The following is a 16379-nucleotide window of genomic DNA, read 5'->3' as shown; positions in this document are numbered from 1 at the left end:
GAAAGAGCTTTAAAAAATAATTGCTGATTAGAAATGGCCTACGAGGTTTGATGCACCGAACGGCGTAATTTTGAACCCAATAGACTTGTCATATTTCAGCCATGATACAGTGAATCCGAATCCGACGCAAGCGTAGGACAAAGCTGAATTTCTCCAGTACAGTACGTATGTATATGTATCATGTGTAGGGTTTTCTATTCAAGATGCAAAGAAAATTCTTCGTTTTGGGTGAACTTTCTTCCTAACACTGAGAAAAGGGTACGGTTTTCGCCATTAATCGGTTAACGGGATTAGCCGTTCCCTGAAAGTACGGAGTTTACCGTAGCTTGTACACTGCATTGTAAAGATGTAGCCATGGATTCAATTTCAAGGGGTTTAAGTGAGTTTTTTTTAATTGTCGAGATTGACTGCTGTGAAGAAATGGGTGAGAAAATTAACGGCAAAAACCGTACATTTTCCTCACAGTGAACTTGTGACATTTAGGGCATAGCGCTGCGTAACGCGCGTGTGTGAGTACGCGCGCGCATGCATGTGTGAGTCGGGCACTGTGGCTGTGGCCAAAAGCAACAGAAAATTCTGTCAATAGCTTGTGGTAATTCTCCGTTGAGTCCGTCTGGACTATGGGCTTACCTCACCGCCTACACTTGGAGTAATACTCCAAGTATTACTCCAAGGCATACACCTTCAGCCGCGCTCCGTACTTCCGGTGTAGGAGTCCGGAAGCGACCGTGGCAGTGTAAAGGTGGAGGGGTGCGGTAATGGGTACTCTGAAGCATGCTTTTGGGGTGTTACGCAGTTACGCTGGCCCGGCCCCGCCCCTCCCACGGGTTCACGAACTTACTTTGCAGAAAGGTTGGCGATATCGCCGGTCGATGCCCACGTGTTCTGGTAACGAAATCAAGCTTTCTCCTCGCATAGAAACGACGCACCTCTGTAGCTACACTGAGAATGAATTGGTCACCACCATCACCCTTTATATGGGTGATGCAACTTCGTTCCCCAAAATTTTTGCTGATGAAAATTTATCACCCAAAAATTTGGGGAACAGGCGTTTGGTCGCCCAAATTTGGGTAACGCTTGGCGACGCCGTGAGGTTCCCGATGGCGTCCTTCCCGGGGCCCCCCGATGACCGGAGGCCTCAACGCCACATTGGGTCATCGTGGTGCCCCGGAAGGCGTCATCGGGGACCTTACGGCGTCCGACTGCGTTACCCAAATTTGGGCGACGATTTTCTGACTGCCCAAAATTTGGTCACCGCGGGCTCGTCACCCAAATTTGGGCAACGGTGCATGCGTTACCCAATGAAAGGGCGATGGGGGTGACTCTTTCATTCTCAGTGTATGGTTGAGTCGGCAGCAATTTTGCGTAATCCTTACGGTTGATGTACACTGTTGCGAACACCACGTCAAAAAAACAGTGAAGACCTGTTGATCCCGCGCCCGCGCAGTGCGTGCTCTGAGTCAGTGAACCCGTGGGAGGGGCGGGGCCAGGCCAGCGTAACTGCTGGTAACTGCATAACACTGCAAAGGCGTGCTTCAGACAGCTCGTTACCGCACCCCTCCACCCTGACATCGCCGCGGTCGCTTCCGGACTCCTACACTGGAAGTACGGAGCGCGGCGGAAGGTGTAGGCGGTGAGGTAAGCCTAGTCCTGCACTGTTCGCTGCACGGACTTTGTCCTACGCTTGCGTCGGACTCGGATTCACTGTAACGAGCTGTATTTTGGCTGACATATGAACGCCGTTCGCTGCCTCAAACCTCGTAGGCCATTTCTAATAGACCATTTCGCTGGATCCACTTCGATCCCTCAAAAAAACAAATGCCCGGAAGCGGGTACCGTGGGCCAATCAGGACCCTCCTTTCATCAGTGGTAGCCCCCTAGCCTTGATGAAAGGAGGCTTCTGTTTGGCCGACGCTACCCGACTTCCGGTGCATTTGTTTTCTCGAGGGATCGAAGTGGATCCAGCGAAATAGTCTATCGGCATTTATTTTTAACGCTCTTTCATTATTTTTCAGTTCAGACGAGGGTTTGATTGTTACTTCCGTTGGCACGTCTTGCTTCCGGTCCGTGGCAGCGCCGGAGTTTAGAACCCCATTTGAGACTTCGCATCTCGCAGCAGAATGCCCCCCAAGAAGAGAGCGCAGACGAGCCCTGCCGGCGACGCCAGCAAGAGGTCTAAGCAGGGAAGCAGTCCGTCTCAGCGGCGAGAAGGATCTCCTACTGACAGGTACGGTTGCGAACACGCTAAATGTTCATGTTCGATTTTGTACGTGGAGACACACTAAATGTCATGGGACTTGTTATGTCCCATGAACGATGCAATATTAGGCAAATCCGGTGGAGATACAATTTTGTGGCCGCCACACTGTAAAAAACTCCGTACTTTTGTACGGAAATGGTACTGAAAAATATAGTACGGAGGTACGGAGAAAAGTACGGAACGTTCCGTACTTGCTCCATATGAACCCATGTAAATGGGTACGGAAAAAGAGTACGGAACGTTCCGTAGTTGGCAGGTACGGACGGTCCAGGCAAATTATTGACCAGACATGTTCCGTACTTTTTCCGTACTTTTCTCACAGTGCAGGCGGGACAAATTGTCTAGTGAAAGTACAATTTGCAGTAGGCGTCGGACAAAATGTGTCGCCAGACGGGATCAAAATTGTTTGAGCGTCGGATGGGCTTAAAATTGCATAAATCGTGGGACAAAAAAAAGTCCCATGACATTTAGTGTCGATGCACAATTTTAGACCCGTGTGCCATCGTGCGTAAAATTTTGCGTGAATTAACTTAAATTTTTGCATTTTCACGCGTTATATTCTGCAAATTGATCCTGGAAGCGGAAGAATAAGGGGAAAAAATTCGACTTACCTCCAAATTGAGTTTATCTTAATAGTATCCCTCATGATGGTTTGCATCATCACACCAAATTGTTTGATCCAATTCCTAACAGTTTAGGAGAAAATCCTCATAAAAATGGATACTTCTCAATTTGACCCCTTTTACGGTCTAAATTTATTGGAAAATGGAGGTAACTCGACAGAAGTCCACATAACTCTATTGCACTAAATAGCATACGGAGAAAACCCAACTTGTGTCTTTATGAATCTAGTGTAAAACGAATGACCTCAACTTGACTCCTCATCACTAGTTGGAAAAAAGAGGTAGCTCCAAAAATGTACAACAGAAATACAGACACCATGCAGACCTCAGCTCCACTTGAATTGTCTCCAGATTCCGCCTTGTTTGGGAGAACTAAGTAAACATGGTTCGGTAGTCCATTCCAACGTAAAGATTTAAATCTTAGAAACCGTCTACAGAGGGATACCACAATTTTGAAAATTTTCACAGTTATTTCATAGGCTTTTTTGACAAAAATGCAATTACATCATTCGTCTGATTGGATTAAGTTAACCCTGTAAATAGTTTTTTGTTTCTCCTGAAAAATGATGAAAATTGAGTTATCCCCTTCCTTTGCGTCATGGATCAATTCTACGTATGCATTTAATCGTGCAAGTTGCACGTTCAAAATTCTACCTAAACGTGAGAATGCTTTGTTACCTCATGTTGGATCCTTTCAGGAAACCTAAGGGAGGTATATTTAAGGGGGCTCATACATGTTAAAAGCACTTTGTAAAATTTTTTTTTTTATGTAGACTGATTAAGATTTTACAATTTCTGTGTTAAAACCCTTTTAGATAATTGAGTAAGCTTCATTTTGGCTTAAAGTAAAGTGATTTTGGACATCTTTTGGAGATTTAGTCGAAACGTTTAAAATTTTGGTTTTCGTAAGATTTTGTTCGCATACTTGCTCAGATCTGTGGGGAAAAAATCAGAGAGACTCATCGCCAGTAGTGTCATAGAATTGACTAGAATGGGCTTTATATCTACAATATTTTTCAAGAAAAAAAATAAAAACAATTTTTTGTATAAAAATTTTTTTGAAAAATTGTTAAAAAATTGTTTTTACTTTTTTACTTGAAAACTATTGCAGATATAAAGCCCATTGTAGTCAATTCTATGACATACTAGGGATGAGTCTCCCTGATTTTTTCCCCCCAGATCTGAGCAAATGTGCGAACAAAAACTTACGAGAACCAAAATTTTAAACGTTTCGACTAAATCTCCAAAAAAAGTCCAAAATCACTTTACTTTAAGCCAAAATGAAGCTTACTCAATTATCTAAAAGGGTTTTAACACAGAAATTGTAAAATCATAATCCGTCAACTTAAATTTTTTTTTTACAAAGTGCTTTTAACATTTATGAGCTCCCTTAAGGGGGCACGGCCTGGACGTAACCCCGTCGGGACGTTCCCCCCTGTTTTATTAGTATTTTTTACAATATATTTATTGAAATTTTTATTCGATGGATATTGTTATTAATCTTTTCGAGTTTACGAAATAATCACCCGTCGTCTAGGATAATTTTTTCATATGTTTTAATAATCAAAATATTCTCTTCTCTCCTCGAGCTGCATGCGGAATTTCTAATGGTGGTGCGGGGTAGAGCGCATGCGGACCGACGGATGGCTTCCCTAAAACTCTGACACTAAAGGGTCCAACCTGTCTTAACCAAACCTAACGGGCTAGCGACAGATCTTACGCTACTCGCAACAGATCTTACGTCGTGACAGATCTTACTCTTCTCGCGACAGATCTTAATCTATTCGTGATAGATCTCATCTCGCGATTGATTTTAGTCTACTTACAACAGATCTGAAGTCGTGACAGGTCCTTCTCTACTCGCGACAGATCTTAGTCGCGAGTGACAGATTTTACACTGCTCGCGCCAGCTCTTCGTCTACTTGTGACAGACCTTGCGAGAAACTCCGCATGTAGGTCATTAGAGAGAGGAAAATATGTTGACTATCTAAAAAATATTCTTAAATGTTTTTGGGACGACGGACGATTATTTCTGTTTATTCCAGAGTGAATTAAAATAATATCCACCCAATATATTTATTCATTAAATATATTGTAAGAAATACTATAAAACAGGGGGGAACGTCCCGACGGGGGTACGTCTCGACGTTTCCCCCTTAAGGGCAACGATATCTTTTCCCCATGTAAAAATAGATTTGATTGCCTGAATCCGAAGACACTGCTTTGCTTTGTCGTGAGGAGAATTTGGGTGATGCGACTGAAGTTTACAGAAACATCCATAACTCAGAAACCAAAATGAGGTGCGGCCCCACTTCAAGTGTATGCATTTATACAAAAGATGTGTTTGATATTTGCAGCCTGTCGATGGAGTCGGAGGTCGTGAAGGTCAAGGAGGAGCTCTCGGGTCCCGAAACAGCCAACATGAGTGCCAGCACTTCAAGTCCCAAGTGAGTGGAGTGAGTGCCACGCAGACAATGCCACAGGCTTACTCTTTCAAAAGCCTTTAAAGAATGTGATTGCAATGCAAAGAAAATTCTCTGTACACTGCCTAGGAAACAGGGCCATTGTGATTAAAACATTTTTGTTATTCGCAAGTTTGCGAAGAATTCTCTTAGTGAGTCTGCGTATGAACTTCTGTGTAGATTTAAAAGAAAAATAATAATTCATCAACTTGTGAAAAACAGATCCCCCCCCCCCCCAATTTTTATAATTGATTGATCGAATTAAATTCAGATAGTCGGCAATGTATTTTTGAAAAATGGCTTCCCATTCATTTAGTTGTCAAGTAGACAGAAAACATTTAAATCCCAAATTTCGTTTTTATGTTCGATTAAACTTATTTGAGCATGCAAAGGAATTAATACATCACTGCAATTAATTTTATCTGTAGCATAGGTTTGTAAGGTGCGCTTAAATTTGTTCGTCTTTTACAAAACCTTTTCTTTGTAGAACTTGCAAAGAAGTTTCTTTCATGAAGAATATTTCATTGCAGTTAAGACAACTTGTTTCCTTTGCGGCTTTGCAGAGAAAATTCTTCTTCACAAAGGATATTGTTTTCAAGGGTTTTTTGAGTGAAGTTTCCACTCAGCCAAGATCCGTTGTCAGAGTGTTTCATGTTCATGTGGAATGTGGATTGTGCATTGCGCAGGTTGTGGTGCCGAGACTGCGGCGAGGATGCCACGGAGGACTGCGAGGACTCGGGCCACTCCGTGTGCTCCCTCCGCCAGCTGCGTTTGGACGAAGGGCCCCCAAGGGGCAGCGTCTGGGCAAAGTGGCGACGTCGGCGCGCGAGGTGGTGAAGGCCTGCTGGACGCCAAAGGGGGTGCTGGAGGCCCAGCTGGAGCAGTGGCGGGGCAGGCTGGGCACGTCGAGGGTGCCAAGAACGAGCTGTGGGGGCGGGGGTCGAGGGTCGGGACCTGGAGGAGTCTTCCCGGAGGAGGGCCTGGAACAGCTGCTGCAGGACGCCACCACTCTCCTCCAGGCCAAGTGTCAGCTGCAGCTGCAGGTGGACTCAACCTGTTCTACGTGGAAGGCCGAGCTGCAGGTAGCGGCTCCAGGCTCCAGACGCAGTCTTCTTGGCCCACTGGTGCTGCAGTTGCACCAGGACAGGAGCCTCACCAAGGTAGGTTCGCGCAGCTGAAACCTAGCCCACAGACTGAGAGCATATGGGATGAGAGGAGCTCACATTCCAAAAAGTGTAGCATCACTCTGTGGACGGTTTCTGTGATTTAAAACAGTCCGTTGGGATGGACTACAGAAACATATTAACTTATATTAGTTCTGCCAAACAAGGCGGAATCTGGAGACAATTCTAGTGGAGCTGAGGTCTGCATAGTGTCTGTATTTCTGAGGTACATTTTTGGAGTTACCTCTTTTTTTCCAACTAGTGATGGGGAGATTATCTCCGAACGTACGAATTTCGCCTATGTTTGACCCTGACGGGAATTAAACCTGAGTCTGGGGTTAAAATAAATGTCTTTTTCGTCATCAGCACCCTTAAAAACATCAGAAACAATGCAAAAACTCGAATAAAAAGAATTTTCAAAAAATACCCCGCTGGATTCTCCGATTCGCTCGAAACTGGCACCATTGGTCTTTTCTCGTCGCCCCGATTCCAAAAATACCCCTTCATGCCCTCCTAGCTGCATCCGTTGCCGAGATCCTCTTCGACCCCATGAAGACCATGATGCACCTGCAGCAGCGCCCCCGGGGATCGGATCGGATTTGCTGCCACCGGGCGGTCTTAGGGTCACCCAAGGAGGCTGCATACCAAATTTGGTCAAGATCGGACCACGGGAAGTCCTCGGACGAACGGACGGACGCACAGCAGGGATCATACTATATGCCCGTCCCTCCGTGGGTCATTCCACGCCAAGTCGTCAAGGTTTTGAGGGACGTGTCGGCCGAACCCAGCGGTATTTTCAGGGATTGTTGGCCCTATGGGCCCATTGAAGGCCCGGTATTTTTTTCCCCCGGGAAAGTCGACAGGGGTCTGAGATATCTCAAACTTCTTTTTTGGTAAAAGAAATTACCTATCAACCTAAAAAATTTATATCTGGGAAAGTATTTTCCTTTCTAAAAACCGCTTATACCGTTGGAAAGAGGAAGAAAAACTGAAAAAGATGGGATTTTTTCCAAAAATTCTTGGAAACTTTTACTTTTTGCACTTTTATAGTGAAATTTTAAAAAATTATGCAACTTTTTTTTACCCTGATCAAAAATGGCGTTCTATGGCTCAAAATGTACCTTGATATGTCCTCTAAACAAAAAGATCAACGCCCCAATGTATTTTGTTTAGTTCCGGAGAACGAGCGGTTCTTGTGGACCACTGCAAGGCTATTTTCCCGCTGGAACGGCTCCCACGCCACGCTCGCCTTCTCTGTGTTAGCGGACGTGATCGCCAGGGTTCGGCGACCGTCAGGTAGGATTCCCACCTCATTTTCCAGCCCACTAAGGAAGCGCTGGACCTCAGCGCCTAAAGGGGCAAGCAAGGGAGAGACTGGGAAGCACGAAGGGTCACCTACACACAATTTTGGGGTTGGCCGCGACTGTGCTCCGCGGTGCGCGTCGCCGCCGGGTTGGCGGATTAACGAACTTGGTGGTGTGTTTGTTTCTAACCATCGCTTTTTGGGATTAGGTGTCAGGCAAAAAGGGTTCGGATACTTGCTGAATCTCGCCCTGCGTTTGTTCCTGGCAGTTTGGAGGTGAACTATGTAAGTTCTATAGAAAAGGCATATTTGCAATATTTGCAACGCACAAACGTGGTTGGCCCCATTTGACCACACTAGTTGGTGCGGTATAGACCACGTCCAAAAACCCAAGTGCGTATCCTAAAAACTTAAGGGCTGGCTCCCGGGGGCGGGAGAGTGAGAAAATGGGTGACTCGCAGCCTGCGTGGAACACCGATACCCCCCAGTACACCCCTAGGGGTCGTCACGGCTCGGCGTGCGCGGACAGCACCAAACGAGTATCGTATGTTTCCCATGAACGTTTCTTGAATGTAGATTTTCGTTTCTCTTCCCAACCCAACCAGCTTTTAGTCATCTTTAACTATTTTTGTCACTGCTGTCAAAATATTGCAAATATGCCTGTTTGTATTACCTATTTGTGCCAAGACTTGAGCCTTGACCCAAAGCCCTTATATCTGGAGGTCCGACATGAGCCCGGATTGAGCCCCGACCTGAGGCTCGAGTCCGGGCTGAGATCGGGGCCGTATCAAGCTCACGCCGGGGCTCAACTCGGTTTGGGGTAGGGATTCGGGTTTGGGGTTTCTGGTCACAGGGGTACAAGGATCGTGTCCTCTAAGCCAAACAAAATCAATTATAAAAAACACACCTTCAGTCAAAGTAAAATATTTGGTGTTCAGTTATTCCCCTGCCCATATTTTCTCCGCACTGACCCCTCCGAGAACACTGAAAAAGTGCATACTTGAAACATTTTGACAACAGTGAAAAAGCCAGTAAAAGATGACAAAAAAGTGGTTGGGTTGGAAAGGGAAAAAAAAATCAAACTACGGCAGAGAGCCCGTCGTGAATCTGAACCAGCAAATGAATCAGACTAAGCCACGCAAAGATATTCTCCATGTAGAACTTATATAGTTCACCCCCAAAATGCCAGGAACAAAAGCAGGGCGTGATTCAGCAAGTATCCGAACCTTTCTGCCTGACACCTAATCCAAACAAGCGATGGTCAGAAACAACACACACCACCAAGTTCGTTAGTTCCAGAGTCCGCCACCGGCGGCGACGCGCACCGCGGAGCACAGTCGCGGCCAAACCCCCCCAAAAAGTGTGTGTAGGGGACCCTTCGTGCTTCCCAGTCTCTCCCTTGCTTCCCTTCAGGCGCTGAGGTCCAGCGCTTCCTTAGTGGGCTGGAAAGTGAGGTGGGGAAACCTACCTGACGGTCGCCGAAACCCCGGCGATCACGTCCGCTAACACAGAGAAGGCGAGCGTGGCGTGGGAGCCGTTCCAGCGGGGAAAATAGCCTTGCAGTGGTCCACAAGAACCGCTCGTTCTCCGGAACTAAACAAAAAACATTGGGGGGTTGATCTTTTCGTTTTGAGGACATATCAAGGTACATTTTGAGCCATAGAACGCCATTTTTGATCAGGGTAAAAAAAGTTGCATAATTTTTAAATTTTACTATAAAAGTGCAAAAAGTAAAAATTTCCAAGAATTTTTGGAAAAAAACCCATCTTTTTCAGTTTTTCTTCCTCTTTCCAACGGTATAAGCGGTTTTGAGAAAGGAAAAAAACTTTCCGAGATATAAATTTTTTTAGGTTGATAGGTAATTTCTTTTACCAAAAATGAAGTTTGAGATATCTCAGACCCCTGTCGACTTTCCGGGGGAAAAAAATACCGGGCCTTCAATGGGCCCATAGGGCCAACAATCCCTGAAAATACCGCTGGGTTCGGCCGACACGTCCCTCAAAACCTTGACGACTTGGCGTGGAATGACCCACCAGACCCCGCCCCCCTTTTGTCAGCTTAACGTTACGCTACATTTCTCAGGTAACCATTTTTTTACACCTTATTTTCTCTTCGTACTTCTGTAATGATGCTATCATATTTTTAGTACATAGCGTAACGTTGCGCTGACTCGGACTCCCCGTCGCCCCACCGCAGCCTCACACAGAACCATCTGTCCTTACAGGAACGTCACCTAAAAGATGACTCCCTTTCGTTACGCAGTTTGAGGCACCTTTTGACCCCCCCCTCCAATATAACGTGTTACGCAGGCCTAGACCCCCCCTCAATTTCACCCACATACTACACTCAAAATCTCACAGCTTAACGCAATTAGTACCCTTATGACCGATTAAATTTCTAGAATGCGCTATTGAATTAAATGTCTTTAGGGGCGTTCCACGTCAAACCATCATGGTCCAAAACGTACTTGCTCAGATCCGGCCCCCAATTTTTTATCTGGTAGTGTACCACCCAAAGACCACTCTCATAAATTTTTTTGAAAAAAAATTCAGAACTTTGGCCGCAGTAATTTTTTGAAACTTCAAAAAAAAAATATAAATTTTAATTTCAGTTTTTTTTAAATTGTGTATCTAGGTGCTCAAATGGGTTGAAAACAATAAAGGGCAACATAAAATAGTGGAAAAAAAAATTGGGACCCCCAGCCCTGACCAGAAACAAAGTTTACGATTTAAAAAACCACGGTTTCTTGAATTCCCAAAATACGCCGTCTCACTTTTGGACCATATTGGCATCAAAGGACCCCAATGAGGAGTCGCCTGCATCAGACATACTTTGCAACCCACATAACTGGAATCAGTCATAACTGGATTCACTCATAAATTGCGACACACATAACTTTCGACAGACATAAAAATTGAAAATAAATAGGCTGTTATTACTGGAAACACACATACTTTTATTACACATAAAATGACTCAGACATAATTTTTATTTTTAAAATTTTTAAAATAAAAGTCACATGTTAGACAAATTACAAAGACATTCACAAAATATAACACTTGTCGTTCTTTGCAAAATAAAACCCGTCGCCCGTGGTGAAGACAACGGGCATGGCTCACATGATATACGCACACTTGGCCGAAATTACCCCACAATTACTAATTCCTCATTTTTCTACCAAATGTGCCAAAATAGACGTATTTTCAGCTGATTTAACACGCTTGACCGAAATATTTCGATGAACTGTGCACAATAGGCTCAGAGCTAGATGAAATTTACCCTCGTTTGACCGAAAATGAACCTGCTTCACACTTTCGTACTTAGAGTTTTTTTAAATTCCAATTACATGTCGATGAGACGTGCAAAACTACCAAGTTAATATCAGTGTTTAATTTTAAATGAAAAATGTTACTTTATGTTCATTGCGTCAGACATGTACAAAGCCAGGGACTATCCTGCTCGATTGACCAAAATTAAATCATTTAATAAAAAAATAGAGAATTTAAAAAAATGTATTTTAAAATATTGTATTTTATTAAATATTTTATTTTGAATGCGTGCTATTTTATCCAGCAGCACACCTAGAGTGCTTGGAGTGGCTCTTTAGGCACACCCCACCTGAAGTATCTCTGCGGGATGCTCATTTTCGCATACCACCGTGTGGGGTGTATGAGAAGTTTACTACACCGCTACACGGTGCGCGTAATCTCTCGTATACAATTTGGCATAGACTATCAACTGTGAAACCGTCCACCTTGCGGGGGCTGGTGCGGGTGTAGTGGGACAGAGCGCAGTGGCACCGCCTACAGTTTCAGAAGCAGCAAAACGTTAGGAAAAAACACCTACTTTTTTAGTCGCTTCATTGCCTCCAAAGAATTCACGTCCAAACTTGGAGGTAGTTCCAAACCGTGCAAACGGCGCCGCCCTTCTCGGGGAGAGTCGGCGGGTGGTGGCCGACGGCCGGCAGTTGGCAGCGAATGGCATGGCATGGGTACCCCATGGCATAGCTTTTACGCCGAGGCAAAGGGACTTGGCAAAAGTGTGACGGAAATCCAGTGCGACGGAGTGCGACAGCCGGGAAACCCAAGAAAGATGACCGCGCGCGGGGGAAGTCCGGCAGTAAGGCAGCGCGGCTTGCCGTCCGCCCGAGGACGCCCACGTGGCAAAGTCGCAAAGCTCGAGGGTCTCGACGTGGTCCTTGCTTTAGGCATCCACGCAGCTCGCCACGCCAAGGCCGTGTCGTGCACCTCGGTGTCGGAGAACCGATGGGACACGCACTAGGCACAGTGGCGTGCGCAGAAATTTAGAAAGGGGGGGTCAGGCCACGCTTTTTGCCTACTTACAGGGAAAAAGTGACGCAATTTGCCTACCTTCCAGGCGGCTGTCTAGTGGCCAAAGGGGGACCCCCCCCCCCTCCCCCCCCACGCCAGTGACTAGGCACCTCTCGAGGGACACCCCGCGGCCCGGCGGCGGGAGGGTCGCCGTCGTGGACTCCGAGGCCCGATAGCCAGGACACTCCACGTAGACTCGCTTTGGCCGCACTGCGTCCCGACTGTGCCCTTGCCTCCGAGATTTTGTTGCTCTGATGTGGTGGCCGTCGGAATCCTCTGTCACCCCAGCTTTGGCTTCATGCCTTACCGATATCCTTGCAGGCGTCCGGGACGCGGCACATCAAGGCGTCGTCGCCGAGGCCACGGTGTGGCTGTCGGCGGCGGCGTCGTCTGGTGCGCGCTCTACCATCCTCTTGGCAACCATGCCTCGACTTTTTTCTTTGGCTGAAACGGCCCATCGTATCAGGCATCCAAAACAGCTTTTGTGTCACTTGGACCACCGAGATAAAATCGGCTTTCTCCATCACTGGTGTAAAATTCATCAGGATTTCAATCAGGAAATTCCTGATTGGTCAATCAGGATATTTTCTGATTGGAAAATCCTGATGTATTTTCGCGCACCTCTGATTGATGTTTTCTGATTGGTACCAGTTCTGATTGACTATTTCTGATTGTGTTTTTTCCTGAGTGGACAGTTCTGATTGGTAAGACAACTTCAAACATCGGTAATATGACCGTGCCGGGGCACATTCAAAATTGATGATAACTTCTCTGGGGGGTCAAAACTGAGTCCGATCCAAATCTGAAGTCCGATTTTCGATAGCTCGTGATCAGGCCTCGATATGCTACTAAAGATGATCCGATGTGTATGATATTAAAATGGCCCTAGTCAAATCGGCTGAACATGTTACATACCAAATTTGAACCCGATACCGCAAATACTTTCCATTTTATAGGCATCTGTACTTTGACACCATCAAAATTTCCTGATTTTCTTTTCTGATTTCTGAGTGGCAATCAGCAATCAGAAAAGCAGTCAGAAATTTTCTGATTGCCAATCAGAAATCAAATATCAGGAAATTTCTGATTGGCACTCAGACATCAGAAATCAGGAATTTTCTGATGTCGGTACTCAATCAGGATTTTTTTCTGATTGACAATCAGAAATCAGAAAGAATTCCTGATTGACAATCAGAAATCAGAAAATCAATCAGGAAAATCCTGATTTCTGATTGGAAATCAGAAATTCAATCAGAAAATCCTGATGGCATTTACACCAGTGATACGGTCCATCGTATCCGGTGTACCGCGCATTCACGGCAAGTTTCCAAGGTCACGGTGCGCCTGGCGGCCGCGGCGGTGTCGTTGTGCACCTTGCCAAGACCTCGGCGTGAGCAGTTCTCGCGAGATGTGATAATTTCGTGTCCTCTATCTGGTTCTTCCAACCTAAAGTCGATTTTAACCGGTTTTTTCCTACCTTTATGTTTTTTGACCTTGCGGACAAGGTCAACCCCATCAAGATGAAATTTTCCCTCCTTCCACCGTTAAATTGCAAGTTTTACCCTAGAATGTAATTTCCGTGGACACTTTTGATGTCCTACGCTCCAGATTTGGGGTTTCCCCGCCTCTACTACAGCCCAAGGGAGTATGAGAAATCACTTTCGCTAAGTGCATTTTGTTCTACGCAAGTGAGGCTACGTTTTGACGTGTAGAACGTATCTCTCGGGTAAAATTTGCAGACACAAGATGATTCCGAAAATTGTCTTCCACAACTAAAATTCAAAAAGTCTAAAATCGGTTTTTTTGGGAGGGTTTTTTCTCCCTTTCTGTGCGACCGTTCTGAAACTTTTCTCATATTGTTGGTGCATTTTTTTACACATTTGCAAAGTGGCGGAGTAATGTGGCACCATTAGAACGGAAAATATAAAGTTAAATAAGCTCCAAAGCGGCAAAAAAAATTGGCCTAGCAAGCAATAAGTGTAATTTCCTTTCCCCCCCCATTGCTTGCAGACCATTAAAAATTTTGATTGCGAACCAATCCTTGTGTTTTTCCCTTTGGGACAATTTGTTCCAGAAAAATTTTTGGTTCCGGTGGCACTTCTGGTTTGGCTTGTACCCCCCATTTTATGCAATAATGTAATTTCCGTGGACTGTAATTTCCGTGGACAAAATGAGGTTTTCGTTGCGTTTCACGTGTTTTTGGCCTCCAAGGGGCCTCAGCTCTAAAGTATGTCGATATTTTTCTGTTTTAAACCTCTCTTATGGAGGGAATGCCATCCTGGAGGGAAATGGGCAGGGGGAAGGGGAAAGGCAAGCTAAGGAAAGTCGTGGCGTAGTTTAACACAACATCCATCTGGTTAAACCCCCGCAAGTCACAAAATGGACCCAAACGAGCAGCGACCCGACTTTTTGCAAGAGTCTAAGCTTTCGACTCCACTCATCAGATTGGTCAAACACTGTATTTTCTGGACAACCAAGCGGTTTTATGCTGCTTTGTTCGGCGCGGCCGGCATACTGCCTTGACAGTTGTGACTGCGAGTCAGTGAAACCGTTCAACGTTGATTTTTCAGATCGGAAAGCTTAACCGAAAGCTTAATGTCTTGCGAAAAATAGGCTCGCTGTATTTGGGATCTAGCTGACCATTTAAGACTTGCGGTGGACTTTAAACCCGACGGATATGTTAAGCAACATGACGTTTTTTCCCAAAACTTTCCGTTTGAATGCTAAGACCCCGTTTATCGAATAAATTGCAGCAATCTGTTCCTCAAACTCAAAAAACATCTTTCCGAATAGGTTAGTAAACGTGGGTGCCAGATATGCTTCCAGGAGGGCTAAATAGACCGCACCGCGAGCGGGCCGCTGTCTCGACCCGCCGATCAACTTTTCCTCAACTGATCGCACCCATTATTTAATATCTTCCGAACATAGACAGCAGAAATGATCAAGAGAACTTTCCTCCGTTGTCCACTCTAGGGCCCATCATTTGCCAAGTGTGAGAGGTACCCCTGGGAGGTAAAACTATGCAACCGTGGTCAGAAAAAAATGAATTCACAGTTGTTCCCGAGACAAGGGAATTTAAACCGGGAGAGGTGGACACCCGGGCCCCGTCCCGCTCAAAGAGGCTGTACTAGGGGGCCCCCCCCTTTGGGGGGGGGGGGGGGGGTGTACACCTCGTCACATACTGGTCACACTACGAGTGGGACCTTGTAGCCGCACGAGGTTCTTCTCCGCCAGTATAACGTGGCACCCTAGTAAGGACGGCCCTGTCCCGTTTTGGGAGTGCACGCGGGCATGTGTCGGGCCCGAAACGGCATACGATCAAATTGTGGTCTAGCCCGAAATTTTTTTGTGAGGTACGCAACATGGAACCAGAATGCACAGATGTGCAGGGAGCTGCCTAAACTGCTAGGCGTTGGCGTTCGTATCGCACCCATTCTAAGGGCCCCTTAAAATGTAATTTCCGTGGACAGTTTCTGAGGCTGTGTAATTTCCGTGGACGGCAAAAAAATTAAAATTGCGATATTTCCTATATTATTGGGGTGATAGCTCGCCCCCATGAATCCATGATCCCTAGTGATGTTCTTACAAGATAAATGCAAAAAAAACCCGGGTTTTAATTGAACTTTTTTTCAAAAAGTTTCAGGGCCCAAAAATTTAAACCCTTTCGCGAGAACTGCTCGCGTCGGCACGGGTCCCCCGGGACTGTGCTGCGGCGCTTGGGCACTCGCTCGCGGACTACGGCGCGTTGACGCGTACTCTAGGCGGGAACCGCGCTCTCCTTGACGGGCGGTGAAGGTTGGTAGTGACACAGCTGCACACAGCCGGACACGTCAAAACGAACACGTCCGGGGGTTGTGCTCGCTGTCGTTCCGCGTGCGCGGCGGGAGCTGTGCGCCCGGGGGACCAGCGTCGTTGCGGTCCTCGCTGCACGATGCTCGACGATCCGACCAAAGCCGTTCTCTAGGGGGACGCCGTCGTGGTCCCCGCTGCAGGGAGCCATGGCGTCGCCGTGCAGTAGGGTGGGCGAAAATCCCAGAATTAAAAGGCGTAAGGTTTGTTTGCAGTTGACCATATTAGAAAAGAGATCCCACAATGCTGGGGGCAGGTGACGTCACTTCCATCTCTTTGGAGGCTCCAAACTTTGGGGCTAATAAGAAAAATGGCACTTTTGGCCCTACAGGGACCAAACCATGCATCGCCCAGGATGCGGCTATCTCGCGATGTTGCGGAATATGTT

At 46.1% G+C, this 16379-nt stretch overlaps 2 protein-coding genes across 2 annotated transcripts in view; both read left to right on the top strand.

Annotated features, from left to right (window-relative positions):
• Positions 1-199: 199 nt before the first annotated feature.
• LOC117644242 lies at positions 200-6182 on the top strand. Its single transcript, XM_034383516.1, has 4 exons — positions 200-258; positions 2016-2227; positions 5241-5330; positions 6032-6182. Exons 2-4 carry the CDS (start codon positions 2121-2123, stop codon positions 6180-6182), a joined length of 348 nt encoding a protein of 115 aa, XP_034239407.1. The 5' UTR covers positions 200-258; positions 2016-2120.
• Positions 6183-7623: 1441 nt separating this feature from the next.
• Positions 7624-16379, top strand: part of LOC117644241 — an 11137-nt gene continuing 2381 nt past the window's right edge. The window contains exon 1 of the mRNA XM_034383515.1: positions 7624-7788. Within this exon, the coding sequence (XP_034239406.1) occupies positions 7624-7788 (165 nt within the window). The remainder of the gene's footprint in view (positions 7789-16379) is intronic.

Source organism: Thrips palmi, unplaced genomic scaffold (genome assembly GCF_012932325.1).
Source record: "Thrips palmi isolate BJ-2018 unplaced genomic scaffold, TpBJ-2018v1 HiC_scaffold_18, whole genome shotgun sequence".
Classification (NCBI taxonomy): domain Eukaryota; kingdom Metazoa; phylum Arthropoda; class Insecta; order Thysanoptera; family Thripidae; genus Thrips; species Thrips palmi.
Note: the sequence above shows the minus strand (reverse complement) of the source record. Positions and strands in the feature narration are given on the sequence as shown.